The sequence below is a fragment of the Haemorhous mexicanus genome, chromosome 21 (genome assembly GCF_027477595.1).
Source record: "Haemorhous mexicanus isolate bHaeMex1 chromosome 21, bHaeMex1.pri, whole genome shotgun sequence".
Lineage (NCBI taxonomy): Eukaryota > Metazoa > Chordata > Aves > Passeriformes > Fringillidae > Haemorhous > Haemorhous mexicanus.
In genome coordinates this window covers 2,141,758-2,156,115 of record NC_082361.1, presented here as the reverse complement: position 1 = coordinate 2,156,115, position 14,358 = coordinate 2,141,758, and the positions used below count along the sequence as shown (strand labels likewise).

Sequence of the window (14,358 nt, the reverse complement as noted above, 5' to 3'; positions counted from 1 at the left end):
ATGTGCTTTCTCAGCTGCCTTTAATCAGCACTTGCAGCATCCCTTCAGAACAGGAGCCTGGGCAGCCCCAGCCCAGGGGATGTGTGCTGAGCTCCTGCTCCTTCCCCAGCACCCCAGCCTGGCTCTGGGGATGTGTGCTGAGCTCCTGATCCCTTCCCCAGCACCCCAGCCTGGCTCTGGGGATGTGTGCTCAGCTCCTGCTCCTTCCCCAGCACCCCAGCCTGGCTCTGGGGATGTGTGCTCAGCTCCTGATCCCTTCCCCAGCACCCCAGCCTGGCTCTGGGGATGTGTGCTGAGCTCCTGATCCCTTCCACAGCACCCCAGCCTGGCTCTGGGGATGTGTGCTGAGCTCCTGCTCCTTCCCCAGCACCCCAGCCTGGCTCCCACAGCTCCCTGGCACAGAGGATTCCCACCAGGAAGGTAAAAAGGCAGCCAGGCCCCAGCAGGGTTTGTGCCCCCAGTTCTTCACCCTCTCTTTGCCACAGGATCAACATCTCAAGCTCTGCCTTTGCAGAGGCTCTGGGTGCTTCCATGGCCACAAAACATCAGGGAGATAAGAAAGGCAGCACTGCCAGGAGCCAGCAGAACAAATCCATTTTTCTCCCAGTACTGACATTGACAGCACCTTCCAAATGGGAAGGAAATTTCTGAACTGGGCAGGACTAATGCCAGACAACAGAGGCAGCTGCAAGGCTCCAAAGAGAACCTTCCCTCCCCAAGGCAGAAATCACCTCCCAGGCCCTGGCAGTCAGATTCCTGCCCTGAGAGCAGTTTGTAGCCTCTGGGAATTCAGAGCTGAATGACACCTGACCCTGCTTCTCCAGCCCAGAGACCTGCCTGGCAGAAATGTCCAACATAGCTGGGCCCAAAGCCTTCCACCCTCTGGTGGCAGTGGGCTCTGAAGATGGTAAGATGATCCTGGAAGGAGCACTTGGGCTTGTCAACTCTAGATTTGCTTGTCATTAGGCTTTCCTCTCTCTGTCTCACAAATCCATTTTCCTCCCACATTCCCTTCCCAGCCAGCCGTTTCCTCTTTGCTTCCTGGCCAATTTATTGCCTCCACCAGGGGATGTTCAGAGTGTTATTTAATTCTCCTGTCAATCAGTCCACCTGCCAAAGAGCAAGCCCTGCTCAGATCGACTGTGATCACCTTTCACATCCCAAAAACAAAAGTAAATTAGGAGCAGCCTAATTTACCCATTCCACCTCACATTCCCTGATGAGTTCCTTCTGTTTCAGAGGTTATCTGGACCCACTCTCTTCCCCTGCTGTACCACAGCTCTCTAATTATCTACTTGTTCCAACGAGCTCTCATCTCCTCAAGCTCCAGCATTAGCTCATTCCAGGGTTGGTGTCTCTTCAGCATCCCCTGTGATGAGGATGCACTAATTCACCTCCAGCTGGAACAGTTTTAACTCTCCAGAAGCAGCAAAACCCAGGCTCCCCTTTGGCCTCCCATCCTTTTAGTCTGCTGACCTCAGAAACCTCCTCACTTCCAGCAGCACACTCATTCCAGGGCAGTGTTCAAAATCAGATCTTTGAGACATGAATTTTAAACATTCCTGTGGCAAATAAATGAGATATTCAGCAGGATGGGTGCTTTCCTTCAGTGTTACATCTCCAAGGCCAACGAGCTCTGTTTTACCCCTCCAGGCTCCCTGCAGAGTTTGTGGGGGATTTTCCTCAGCACATCCCTGCCAGGGCTGTAACAAAGCCCTTCAAAGCACAGCTCTGAGCTGCTTAGCATCCACAAGCACAGCAAAGCCAAAAAGTCTTTCTGCTTCTTGTTTTTTTTTCCTTCCTAAATCAGCTCCTGATGCAGTGGGTTTGGAGCAGGCTAATGAACTAGTCATAATTACTCCAGCGAGCTCGATTCAGCCACAAGGTCCCACTATTATTAATGACTTGGACTGGAATTTAGGCCTAACAGCAACATTTCCCAAAGCCCACAGCTCATCTCAGCTCCCAGGGAAGTCAAGTGGACTCCAGTGAGCAGCAAATGTGGGCTCAGAGGTCTGCACACCCCCACACTATGAAATTATCAGTATTTTCCAGATGAAGGGAAAATCAAACAACTCAAGGAAACAGCACAGAGCCAGGGAAACTGAGATATCTTGAGAAACAATGCTAATGAAGTCTTGAGAAACGGGGCTAATGAATTAACAAAACAACCCAGAGTATCTCCACATTAAAATTAAAGAGAGATGCTGAATCAGAAAGACTCAAATCTAGAGGAAAATGAAGGTTAAGGGGTGTAACCAGAGAAATACATAAAGAACAAAATCTGCTATTGCCATCCTCCATATTTCAGATGCTTCCAAATACTTAAATATGAAAACTATTAAATCTTCAGACTTGACCAAATGAGCCATATCACAACCATTCTGAAAGCCAGACATTTTCTGCAGCAGGAATTTCCTATTAACTTCTCACTCGGTGTCATAAAACTATATTAATGTTTAAGTGTCTGTTAAGGAAATCTGGGCTTTAAAACCTCCAGGATCACAGATTCCTTTTTGAGCCAGACCAATTTTATGCAGCGATAAAAGTTAGGAACACTTATAGAGAACATTTGTAAAACCCACATTCACAGACTCAGAGCCAAATTCACCTTTTTTTTTTTTTTTATGATACTTGTACATATAAAAAAAAAGAAATTATCTCTTAAGAGAGATGCACAAGAGCCTTGATGCAGGTGTACCAGGCTCACAGCAGCTAGTCAAGGACTAACCAGTAATTGAAAGGTTTTTTCCAGCAAGAATTACATCTCTCTTTGTTTGCATCTGGCAATTAACTGGTGGGGACAGATAAAAATCTGACTCCCCATTAGCACTGGCATTTATGTTATGAGCAGAGTTGAAGGGAAGGTGCCTGTTCCTCTTGATTGAGCTGCTCTGCCCATGGAATTCTCGTGCCACTCACGGCATTCCCTCTGTCGCTCACTCAAGCTGGGGATAAATCCCAGCCAGGCAGGAGCAGCAGGCTGGTGCTCAGCACAAAAAAACCATTCCTCTGGCCATCCCAGTGAAGGGAGAGTGGCACCACAACCCCAGCAGCTCTTCAGAGTCACCCTGCAGCCAAGACAGCGTCCGAGGGCAGCCTGGAGGAGCCGTCCCTCCTCAGTAAATGCTTGTCAGCCCAAATTCCACACATGGTGTCACAGAGAGCTCCACCAGCCCCTCACTGCCCCACACCTCCCTCAGCCATCGATCCCTTCTCCTGCTTGCCAGCCCTGGTGGGACTCCAGGACGCAGCCAGCTGCCCACAGCACTCCCAGCACACCCAGTGCCCCGGGAGCACCCCGATGTTCCCGAGACACCCGCGGCCTCCACCCGCACATCCCGGCGGTGCCACACACCGCCGGATCCTCCGGCACATCCCAGCGCCAGCGGCTCCGAGCCCCCCCGGGCACCCCCAGCCTCTCCTGCCCTCAGCACCGCGGAGAGCTCCGCGCCGGGCGGGCTCGGCCCCGCGCCCGCGGGGGCAGCACCGCGGAGAGCTCCGCGTCCCCTCCGCGTCCCGCGGCTGTCCCCGGTGCGTCCCCCCAGCCCAGGTGTGTCCCCCCAGCCCAGGTGTGTCCCCCCCAGCCCAGGTGTGTCCCCCCCAGCCCAGGTGTGTGTCCCCCTCCGCGGCAGAGCCCCAGGTCCGTGTGTCCCTGCCGGCGGGTCGGTGTCCCCGCGCCCTCCCCGCGCTGTCCCCCGAACCTGTCGTCGCTCTGGAAGGACTGGTCCCCCAGCAGCAGATCGCGGAAGCGGTACCGGGGCGGCAGCGGCAGCACCTCGGACTCCAGCTCCGTCATCTTCAGGGAGGCGATGTCCAGAATGACCCCGCTCTTGCGGCTCCCGCCGCCGTCCCCGCCGCCGCAGCCGCCGGGCGACGAGAGCCTGCGGGAGAGAGAGAGGGGACAGCGACAATGGGGGGGCGAGGGGGGCCCTGCCCTGCCCGCCCCCGCCCGCCCCGGCGCCTCCTCCGGGGCCGGCCCCGCGCCACCCCCTGCACCCCCGGCCGCGGTTACATTGTGGGGCAGGCGGCCGTGCCCCCCCGGCAGAGCGCTCCCCCCGGGGGCATGGGTGGCTCGGGGCTCCGCCGGCTCAGGAGAGGGCCCGGCGGGGCGGGCAGGGTCCCCCGGAGCGCCCCGCACAGCGGCGCCGGGCACAGGACATTTGCTGCTCGGCAGGCGAGCGACGGAGAGCAAGAGGAGCCAATGGAAGAGCCCGATCGCCGGGAGGAAATCAAACTGCTCGCAAGATAATCGAGAGCCAAACCCAGATCCACCCCCAGCCTCCCCCCGCGGCGAAAAGTAGGGATGGGAGGCAGGCAAGGCGATGGCTCCACAGCCGTGCTGGAAGCAGAAGCACAACCTCCTCTCCGGACTGCTGGCACTTAAATCATCTGAGCAGCCCCGGGATTAAATGAGAAACCGCCAAGGCTGATGACTCAGTCGCTTGTCCAGCTGCCAAGTGTCGTGGCCAGGAGGATACATCACCCACCCCTCAGCATGCCCGTGGCCAGGAGGATGTACCACCCATCCCTTGGCATGCCCATGGCCAGGAGGATGCACCACCCGTCCCCTGGCATGCCCGTGGCTCCATCAGGGGGTGGGCAGTGCCTGGGAGAGACCCAAGGTGATGGCTCACAGGCAGCTGCGTGTGGCCACTACACACAGGGAGGAGATGAAACCCAGCCAGCCCTCAGGAGTTATTTCAGAGGGGTAAGGGCTTTCTCTGGACTCTTTCTCAAAGCACATTTACCAGCCAGAAGGTGGGTATGCTCCTGCCGCCCATCCCAGCAGATTGGGGTTAAACTGAAACTTCACAAAGCAGCAAAGCCATTCATTGCAGAGACCCCAAAGGCAGCACCCCAGGCCCTGATCCTGTCTGGTTGGGCTTCATCAGTGAAGTTCATCCATGCCACGAGAGGAGCACCAACCTCACAGACTCTTTGTGGGAAGAGGAGAGGACAGGGCTTGGAAGAGGAGCTGTGGTGCCTCCGAGCTGATTCTTTGTCCCTCACATGTAACTCAGGAGTGAGAGGCAGCAAAGAGCTGAAAGGCTCCAACTCCTGTCTGATGTTCTTCCAAGAGTCTCCTCCAAAGCCTCTCCAATCCATTCCCAGCATCTTCCCACAGCTCTGCCTCCAGTACCCCCTGCACAAGCTAAAGGCAGAAGAGCCTCCAGCAGCTGAATACTGAACAGCACCGAGCACAGATCCAGGGATTTGCTGCAGGGATGGGAGCTGAGGCTCCTCAGATCATCTTCTCTCTCTAGCAGTTCACACCCCTGTAAATCAGCTCCCAGCTGAGCAGATCCCAAAGCCCTGCTCAGCTGCTGCTCCCGAGTTTCCAGAAGAGCAGTCAGCATGCAGAATTTCAGGATTTCTGCTGAGCACAGCCCCAGCAGACAGCCCAGCCCGCCCTCAGCTCTTCAGATGGTTCTCACTGCTGTTATTTGCCACTTAATTCTGTCCCCCCCAGAGCTCCTGAGCTCCTTTTAGCTGCCACATGCACAGAGCAGCCAGGGCTCTGCACTGACTAATGCATCTGTGCAGGGCCTTGGGCATCAGGGAGGTTATTCTATGCACTCATTGATCCAAAACTTGGTCTTTAGGATAAATCAAACCAAGCTCCTGTCAACTCAAGCACTCCCTCTGGATCCACTGACATAAACACTGAGGTTTGCTGACCACCTCCAGCTCGTGCTGCAGAGGAGGATCTGACATTAGGCACAAAAGAAAAAAAAAAAAAAAAAAAGAAAGCCACAATTAAGTCTTTGCTCTTGGAGCTTAACTATGATAAATGAGGCCAAAAGCAGGCTGTTTCTAGGCCATCAGGACAGCACTCTGAAACACAAATTTCAGCCTGAGAAAATACAATTTTCAAAACTTATCCACCCTCTTATTATAAGCATGGTTTAAAGCAGGGAGCCAGGTGCCTGGCTCCAAATGGGGGTGACTGTAATTGTGCTTGAAGGAGACTGTCACACCCAGTGCTCTCCAGGGGTTATGAAGGGCCTGTTTGAAGCAGCACCTTGTTTCCTTTCCCAGAGGAAAGGAGTGCTGCAGCTGCACAGCCCTGGACACACTGCCTGCCGTGGGGAAAGGGCATCTTCACCCACAGCTGCCACCCTGGCTGCCACTGCACAGCTCCTGGACAGGCAGAGCCATCCTCATCCCGCCCCTCTGGGAGCTGGGGATGCTCACAGCCATTCCCAGCCCTTCTCCAGGATATCAACACATCTTTTGGGGTTTGGGTGCTGTTTGGCTTTTTTGTTTCCACAGGATTCTTTCCCAACTCAATTAATCCATCTCTGCTGGCCTCAGGTCATGAAACAAAGCAAATATTCACCACTGTCCTTTATCAGCACTTAGAATCTGTAGTAAAATCCAATTATATCAGGAGCTCTGGAAACACAATTTCTGCTATTTGCATCTGAGCTTCTTCTCCCATTGGCAGTAACAGCTACACTTTGAACGCATTTTCTCTTACTCTTGCATACAAAATCATTCAGAATTTTTAAATTTTGGCACATTTGTTTATTCTGGATGAAGCTTCACTACACGAAATACTGCATTTGCTTGTTTGTCACAATGTCTTTATCAATTTCAGTGACTTTGAGATACTATACATTGATGTCTTAGAGAAAAGTGCTCCTGCACAGCACACAAATCTGACAGTGGCACAGAGGATTTACAGCCTCTCCTCCCAAACTCGGGGATCCTGAGCTATGGAAATGCCACAGCAACCTGGCTACTTCTTCAAAGCTGTAGTGGTAGAAAATAAAAAATTCATGAACAAGCTCATTTATTGCATAGTCTTCAAATACTACCGAAAAAAAAAATAATCCTGGAGTGGTTTATAGCTAAATACAGATCTGCAGCTTTATTTTTATCATCCCTTTCCTTCCTTCCTCCAGAACCCTGTACCACTAAAACAGCGTGCTGCCATCAGCATATGGAAACCTCCACACTCTTCCACTCTCAGCTACAGCAGCGTCTCTCTCCCAGCCTGGGCAGCCCCACGGGGAGGGGACACGGCCCTGCCCGGCCCCCTGGAGCTGGGCTGAGCCCGTGGGACCCAGCCAGACCCCCCTGCAGCAGCCCAGCCGGAGCCAGCCCTGCCCGGTTCAGCACACACAGCCCAGAGCCACGCCTGCCCCGGGTGCTGCCATCCCTCCCTGAGCCTGGGCTGGGCTCAGCCTCCTCCTGCCCTTGCTGGTTCCACCTGGCACAGCCAGGGGGGCCTCGCTGCTGCCAGCACCCTGCCCCGGGCTGGAAATGCCAGCACAGAACCAGAGAGAGCCCAGGAGCCCTGCAGTGCCACTGGAGCTCCTCAGAGCTCCCCAGAGCCAAGAGGCAGCTCTGTCTCACAGGGAAATCCACAGGCAGGGAGCTTCTTGTAATGGGTATCAGGATTTCCATTACTATTTGTAACTATGTCTGTCAAAAGAGGAAGGACACAACCCGAGTTCCTGTTCTGCTTCCTTGCACACCCCAAAAACCACAGGGCACCTTCCTGCTTCCCACCACAAACCAGTCCCAAACCACCAGGGTCACCACAGACCCCACAGTGCTGTGGGATGGACCTGCCCAGACCTGCCAGGCACCCCCAGGAGCTCTCAGGGACAGCTCTGCTCCGTCAGCCCCAGCAGGTACTGGAGGAGTTTTTCTCCTTCCAGGGCTGGGCTGTGCAAACAGAACAGGTGCACCTCCATCTGGGGCAGGTTCTTGCATAACCTCCAGTCTAAACCTCTCCTCTCCCACTCCAAGCTGCAAAAGGAGGCAGAGGCAGCAGGCCCTGCTGGCAGCCATCTGTTCCAAGTCCATCCTTCCCCAGGAGGATGGCCAGGGAGTCTGGATGTGCCGCCAGGAAAGCCAGCACCTCGTGTCCACACCAACATCCCCTCCTCAGGCAAAGCCACCTCACAGTTTGGGACCCAGCAGTCCCTGCAGCACCCAGGCAGCTGCTGCTGTGCCTCCTGCCACCTCTGAGGGCATGGAAAGGACAATCCCAGGCTGAAGCAGTGGAGCAGAGTCACACACAGGGTCTGACCTTTGCTGTTGGCACCGACACAGGACACAACCCGCTGGCAGAGCCCAAACGGGCACTGGCTGGGCAGGAGCTCCAGCTGCTCTTTGCTGGCCCAGACCATGGTAGGGTGAGAGTCTGGACTGCACTCGAGGGCTGGGACACCTCTCCAGAGGGTCCTTGGGCCAGGCTGCTCCAGGACAGCAAGGGCTGCCATGCCCTGTCCCCCCTGACCCAGCAGGGTCTGTCCTGCATCCTGGTCCATCCTCGGCCACCCCAGCCAGCACCAGGCTGCCTGAGCCTCCCCAGGGAGCCAAGCCATACAGGAAATGCTGCCCTTTCTTTTCCTATAGTTATTTAAATATATACAATCATCTCGTGTTTGTTTCTCCTCCCACAGCTCTTCTGGTTACCAGGTTACAGTTGTTCTCCCCTCTCTTTATGGTTGGGGTTTTTTCCCCCTCTGAGTGACATCCCTGTGGGGTCTCCTAATGCCTGGAGTGCTTGGGGACACAGGTCTGGTCCCTAGAGGCTGGAGGGCAGCACAGCCCCCCTCCCTGCCCCTGCAGCAGGGCTGGCACCGCTCTTGGCACGGAGGGGTGGCAGAGCTGGCACAGCCCAGCCCAGGAGAGGGCAAGGCCCAGGCAGGGAGGGGAGGCAGCAGCTCTGCACACGTGTGGGTGAGCACAGGGCAGGACAGGCCTCCCAGCCAGCACAGCCTCCCCTGCCCAGGCACTGCCCTTCCCAGCCAGCCCTGCAGGGACAGCCCCATGGCAGGGTGCTCATTTCAGAGCTGATTCCTCTGCCAACACCTCCCCTCTCTGTGAGCAGCAGCCAAGCCACTGCTGGTTCTGTCTTGCCTTGTTGAGGAAGAGCCCCAGGCTCTCATCCCCTGTCCCCTGTCCCTCCCCAGAGATGTCACAGCAGCCCACGGTCACCACTACCCCTGTGATGGGTGTGGGTTTGAGATCTTCTGATTCAGAGAGTTTGAAGAGCCCTGAGGATGTGAACAGGCTCATCCCAGCCCCAGTCATTGTTGCCATGTAGCCTGAGCAGCTCTGGCTCCAGCCCTGGTTTGGGTTCAAACCTGCAGAACACGCCCTCACCCATCTCTGCACACACACAAGGTGTGGAGTCCCCCAGATTAAATTCCTGCATCCCAATTCCCATCTCCACAGACAGCTGGACTGTCCACGTCAGGAGCTGCTGCTGCTCAGAACTTCTGCAGAGCTGCTGAGCCCTGTGACAAATCCATCCATCCATCCAACAAGCACAGGCAATTTAGCACCACAGGCCTCACGGAGAAATTAGCATTTTGTGTGTTTCACGTGGAAAATGAACAGGAAGAGTGAGTCAGTGCAAAGCTCCACCAGCCTTTCCCCCGCTGGCAAATGCTATTTTCTAGAAGATAAAAGTAGAAATTGTACCTTCCAGGTCCAGAGCCACTTTCCTCATTAGACAGCAGTCCAGCCCCACAGCTCCCCATCCCTCCTGCCTGGTGCACACAGGGTTTGTGTGACAGGCTCACGGGAGGCACAGCCCCACAGAGAAACCTCCTCCCTTTTCTTTGACCCCACAGCAGCACATGAGTGGCAGAGGCAGCTCAGCACCCCCAGCCCCAGGGGAATTTTCCAGTGCTGGCCCTCCCAGGGGGGCAGAGATCCAGTGGGAGTGAGCCACAGGCATCCCCTCTGCCCAGAGCATCCCTTCTGGAAGGGCTGCCAGAGCTGGGGCTCCCAGCAGGCACAAAGGCAAACAGGCTGTGCTGATGTCCCTGGTGACTGCAAAGCCCAAATAACACCGGGAAAAAGGAGGGAAAGCTCATCCTGCACATCCTGGGCTCCTGGCAGGTGAGGGGAGCAGCTCCCACTCCTCAGGCCTGGGCTGGGGTCTCCTCATCTCTTTCTTAAGGAAAACCAGCCTGGAGCAGTGCAAGGTCTGGTGGAGCCAACCTGAGCAACCTGGGCTGGGGAAGGTTCCCTGCCCCTGGCAGGGGGTGGAAGTGCAGGATCTTTAAGGTTCCTTCAGCCCAAATCCTTCCGTGATTCTGTGACTTGCAACCCGTCTATTCTATTGTATAAATATGCAAATTAAATGCAAATTAGCTCAGCTGAGCGCTTGCAGCACAACATCCCAAGCGTGCTTGCCTGAGGACACAGCTCTGCTCCCCATGCCATGGGCTCATTCCCAGCATCTCAGGCAGGAGCAGCCTCGGGAGAAGGGGCAAACCCAGAGCACTCAGCCTGCAGAGCCAAGGTCACCAGCCCTGCCAGGAAATTCCTGACTCAGCCCTCTCCAGGGCTATTTGTGGATTGCATCAGGCCCCACTCTGCTCTGGGAGCTGTTGGCTGAGGAGCAGATTTCCCAGTGTCCAGCCTTTCCCAGCAAGGACATCACCCCTTTTCCCTCCTGGGTTTGTAGGGTGGCCTGGGAGCACACACAAGTCCTTCTAAAAGCTCAATCAACCCCAGTGCTCAAGAAATGAAGCAACCAGGACTCACTGCTGGAGAAACAATCCCTGCCAGTCCCACTGGGAATTTTGGAGGCTGTGCACACCAGATTCCCCAGGAAAACCACCCAGCCCTTCATGACAGGGGGCTGCAGGGACAACACCAGGCTCATCATTCACACCAACCAACACCACAGCCCTTAAACCCAAACAGATAATTCCCTAAAAAGAGAACAATTCCCTTGGCACGGCCTCCAGAGCTGTTCCTGGAGAGCCAGTGGCCAACCCTCCCCTCTTGCCTGTGCCATCCCAAGGGACACAATCCTGGCAGAATCTCACTCCCCTCACCCCGAGCCATAACATCCTCAGCCGCCTTTGTCAGTGCCCAGTAGCTTTCAGGCTCATGTGAAAATAAAAACTCTGCAAGGTGGGGAAAGTGCTAATTCTTGCTAATAAACTGCTGGGAAAATCCTCCCCTCTGCCCAGCCCCAAGCTGCTACAAACAGCAAGGGTTGGAGCACGGAGAAAAAAACTTCTTTATGCTCCAGACTCCTGCAGAGCAGTCCCTGCTATGGAAGCAGAAAATAATAGAGGGATGTGGGAGGAGGAAGAGTCTCTTCAGACTGTTCAAAAACACAAAGTCTTGCAGAAATAAACCCCCAGAGGCAGGTTTGTCACCACACCTGCCGGGCCAGGACGTGATGGGATGAAGGGAGATGTCTCCTGGGTTGGAAGGCAGGAGACAAACAGAAGGGGAAGCAAACATCAGTGGGGTCCCACAAGGCTCTCCAGGCCTGCATGGCTTCAGAGGGGATGGGCATGACTGCAAATTATCCACTGCAGTCCAACCAGAACCAGACTGCAAACAGGAAGATCTTGTGGCACTGACCAACCTCGTGATGAAATGTCAGACAAAAATTAGCATCAATAAATTCCAGCTGATCCAAAGGGAGAGGGGGCAATCATCTTCCTGCACAGGCACAGAGAGCTCTGCAAATCAGCACTCAGGAAAGAGCCACAGCAGATATCCCACAAAGCCAACAGCTCTCAGAGGTGGTCAAACCCCCAAATTTTAGGGAAGGATTTTTATTCCAGACAAGCCCACCATGGAGTCACACCCCCTTGTGGCTCCCCTCCTCAGGGCTGCAGCAGCACAGAGAAGGGCACCAGAGGTAACTGTGGGTTTTAAAAGTGTTCTGTGCAAGGCAAATAGACCAGGAGGAGTCTCCAGCCTGGAGAGAGACATGATAAAAAGCAGATAAAACCAGAGAGGACAACCAGGGAGCAAGAACATCCCAGGAGCTGCAGGAGCTCAGGGAAATCACAGGCAGCAGCTCAAAGGAACAGCAGCATGTTCTGTCACACCACAGAGCTCCCATCCCCTTGTGGCTTCAGGAGGGAGCAGGTGAATGCCCAGGGAAGCATCACCAGGCTGGCACAGCCACTGGCACAACCTCCAGCCCTGGGAGGGGCTGCTCCCTCCTGCCTGCTGTCCCTGCCACAGAATCCCACCGTGGTTTGGGCTGGAAGGACCCTAAATCCATCTCATTCCCAAGGGCTGGGACACCTCCCACTGAGCTCCAAGCCCTGTCCAGCCTGGCCTTGGCACTGCCAGGGATCCAGGGGCAGCCACAGCTGCTCTGGGCACCCTCACAGGGAAGAATTCCTTCCCAAGCTCCCTGCAGACCTCCCCTCCTGCAGTTTGTGTCACCAGGCCCTGCCAGGGGACACCAGGGCAGAGGCTCAGAGCTCTCCTGGCTCCTGGCCTGGCTTATTCATGAGAAGGATGAATGAGATGTTCCCCACTCCAGCCCAGCCTGGCAGAGACACAAGAGAAACGCTCAAGGCTCCAAAACAAATTGCGTGCAGCACTGGGGAACGAGGCGTGGGGTCAGGGAGAGGTCGCTGCGGGACTGGGAGGATCCGAAGAGATGCTGTAAATATTTTTGCAGAGCAGAAAGAGCCCTGAGCACAGGCAGTGACCTACTTTGCTGTTCTCCAGTGAAGGGTGACACGGCCATGCCAGAGCCCAAGGGCAGCTCCTGAGGAGGACATTCAGCACACTGGGGGTCCTTTCATGAACAGAATGCTGGGGAAGGGTCCCAAAACCTCTTCCCACTGAGCCAGGTGTGCTGGGGGGTGCTCCCCTGCAGCAATCCAGAGCCTCACACTTCCCTCTCCCAACCATCCCAGGAGAACAAGAGCAGAATTCTACCTTATCTCTGCCACATAAACACCCTGAAAATACAGGAGGTTTGGCCCTGGATTTTATGGCTCCCCATTGCAATTTCTCTGGAACAGCGAGGCCTGGATGCCCATGGGCAGCCAAAGCAACAGTTGCTGCAATCCACAAGGCTGACTTTCTGGAAGCTGACAAATGCCCAAGCTAGTAATCACGCCTGGAGGAACTGATTACTAATTAGCTGCAGAGCCTGGGTCGGTGCAAGCTCTGCCAAAGAAGCGTTTTCTCATCCATTTGCAGAAAATTGAAAACTTAAGAGACAACAAGAGGCTGTCAGCTGCAGGGACCATCCTTGTGCTAAACTGAGACAGTTCCTTGGATTGATTGAAAGATGAGCAGGAGAAGCCATGGGAGAACCATCCTGGACCTGGAGGAGAGCTCACACTTAGCAAGAATCCCATTTAATCTGTGCTTTTTTTCTTTTCTCCTGCCCTTGGACTCGGGCAGAGGCTTTAACCAGAGCGGCAGGAGGCGCCTATGGGCATTTTTAACCTGGCTGCCCCTGCTCCAAATCTTGCTGTGAATTTTAGGGCCAAAAGCCCTGTGCCAGCCAGGTGGGACTGAGCAGAGCCCCCGGGAGCTGCCGTGCCACAGGAACACCCCGAGGCTGGCAGGATGCTGCTGTCCAGCCCCCAAGCTCAGCCTCTCAGCCGGGACCCACCTCCCCTGCCCATCCCGCTCCCTAACCCCTGGCACAGCCCCCAAACCCCTGCTCCCACAGCCTACAAACAGCAGCAGCCACACAGATCCCCCCAAAGAGCAGACAGGAGAAAAGCCACCTACGTCTAAGGCAGAGCCATGGGCTCCCTAGGCAGCGGCTCCAGGCAGCCCCGGCTGCGCCGCCTTCCTCCCGCCTCTCCTCCTCACGGAAAATCCGAGCCTGCTCCCGCCCAGCCCTGCCTCTCCCGCTGGCCCCCTGACTCGGGCAGGATATTTTTGTGCGAGTCCTTCCATCTGGCTGCCCATCCATCACCCGTGCCCGCCGTGCCCGTACATGGGCAGGCGGAGGAAATCCTGAGTTCCCCGAAGTGACAGGCTGGATCCTTGTGCAAACATTTACCCACATTTCCCACGAGGTAGGACGGCGAAATTTAGGCTTTTTGTACCCTCTGGGTGCCAGAAATGTGTATTTACTCTCCAAACAAACTCTCAAGTGCTTTTACAAGTAACCCTTTGCTTTCCACCTGGGAGGGACTTTCAGGACCATTGTCCCCTTATGAAGAGGGCCAGGAGGAAGCTCACAGACATTTCCACACACATCTCCACCCTCAGGATACCAAGCAGACAGAATTTCTCTTTAACAGCTTTTAAGCCAGCTCTAGATTTGCTAAGTGAAGGGATAATTGAGTTTCCCACTTATTTCAACGGGGTCAGCCCAGCTGAGGCCCCTCAAGCACTCAGCAGAAGGTTCAGTGAATGTGTTCTGCATCTTTGCTGCTCTGCCCTGGCTCTCACATCCCTCACACACATCTCTGGTGACAGCTCTGCTTGTCTGCCATCACACCCACAGCTCCACACCTGCAAGCACAGAGAGCAGACCAGGAGATGGTGCTGGGCTGCTGAGCCCTGGTCTGCCCGGGGGCTGTGCACAAAGCCCACAGCACCTGGAGAGGAGGGGAGACCCACGGGAGGTGAGGGAGAAAC

The 14,358-nt window shown here is 55.3% G+C and overlaps 1 protein-coding gene across 5 annotated transcripts in view; it reads right to left on the bottom strand.

The window, feature by feature from the left end:
- The window catches only part of KCNT1 (potassium sodium-activated channel subfamily T member 1), an 80,592-nt gene that overhangs the window by 64,289 nt on the left and 1,945 nt on the right, over window positions 1-14,358 (bottom strand). For 4 of the 5 annotated variants that reach the window (XM_059865105.1, XM_059865104.1, XM_059865103.1 and 1 more), the window contains exon 2: window positions 3,705-3,884. The exons of the other annotated variant lie outside the window; for it this stretch is intronic. In XM_059865105.1, coding sequence (XP_059721088.1) covers window positions 3,705-3,884 — 180 coding nt within the window. The remainder of the gene's footprint in view (window positions 1-3,704; window positions 3,885-14,358) is intronic. 5 annotated transcript variants of the gene reach the window in all.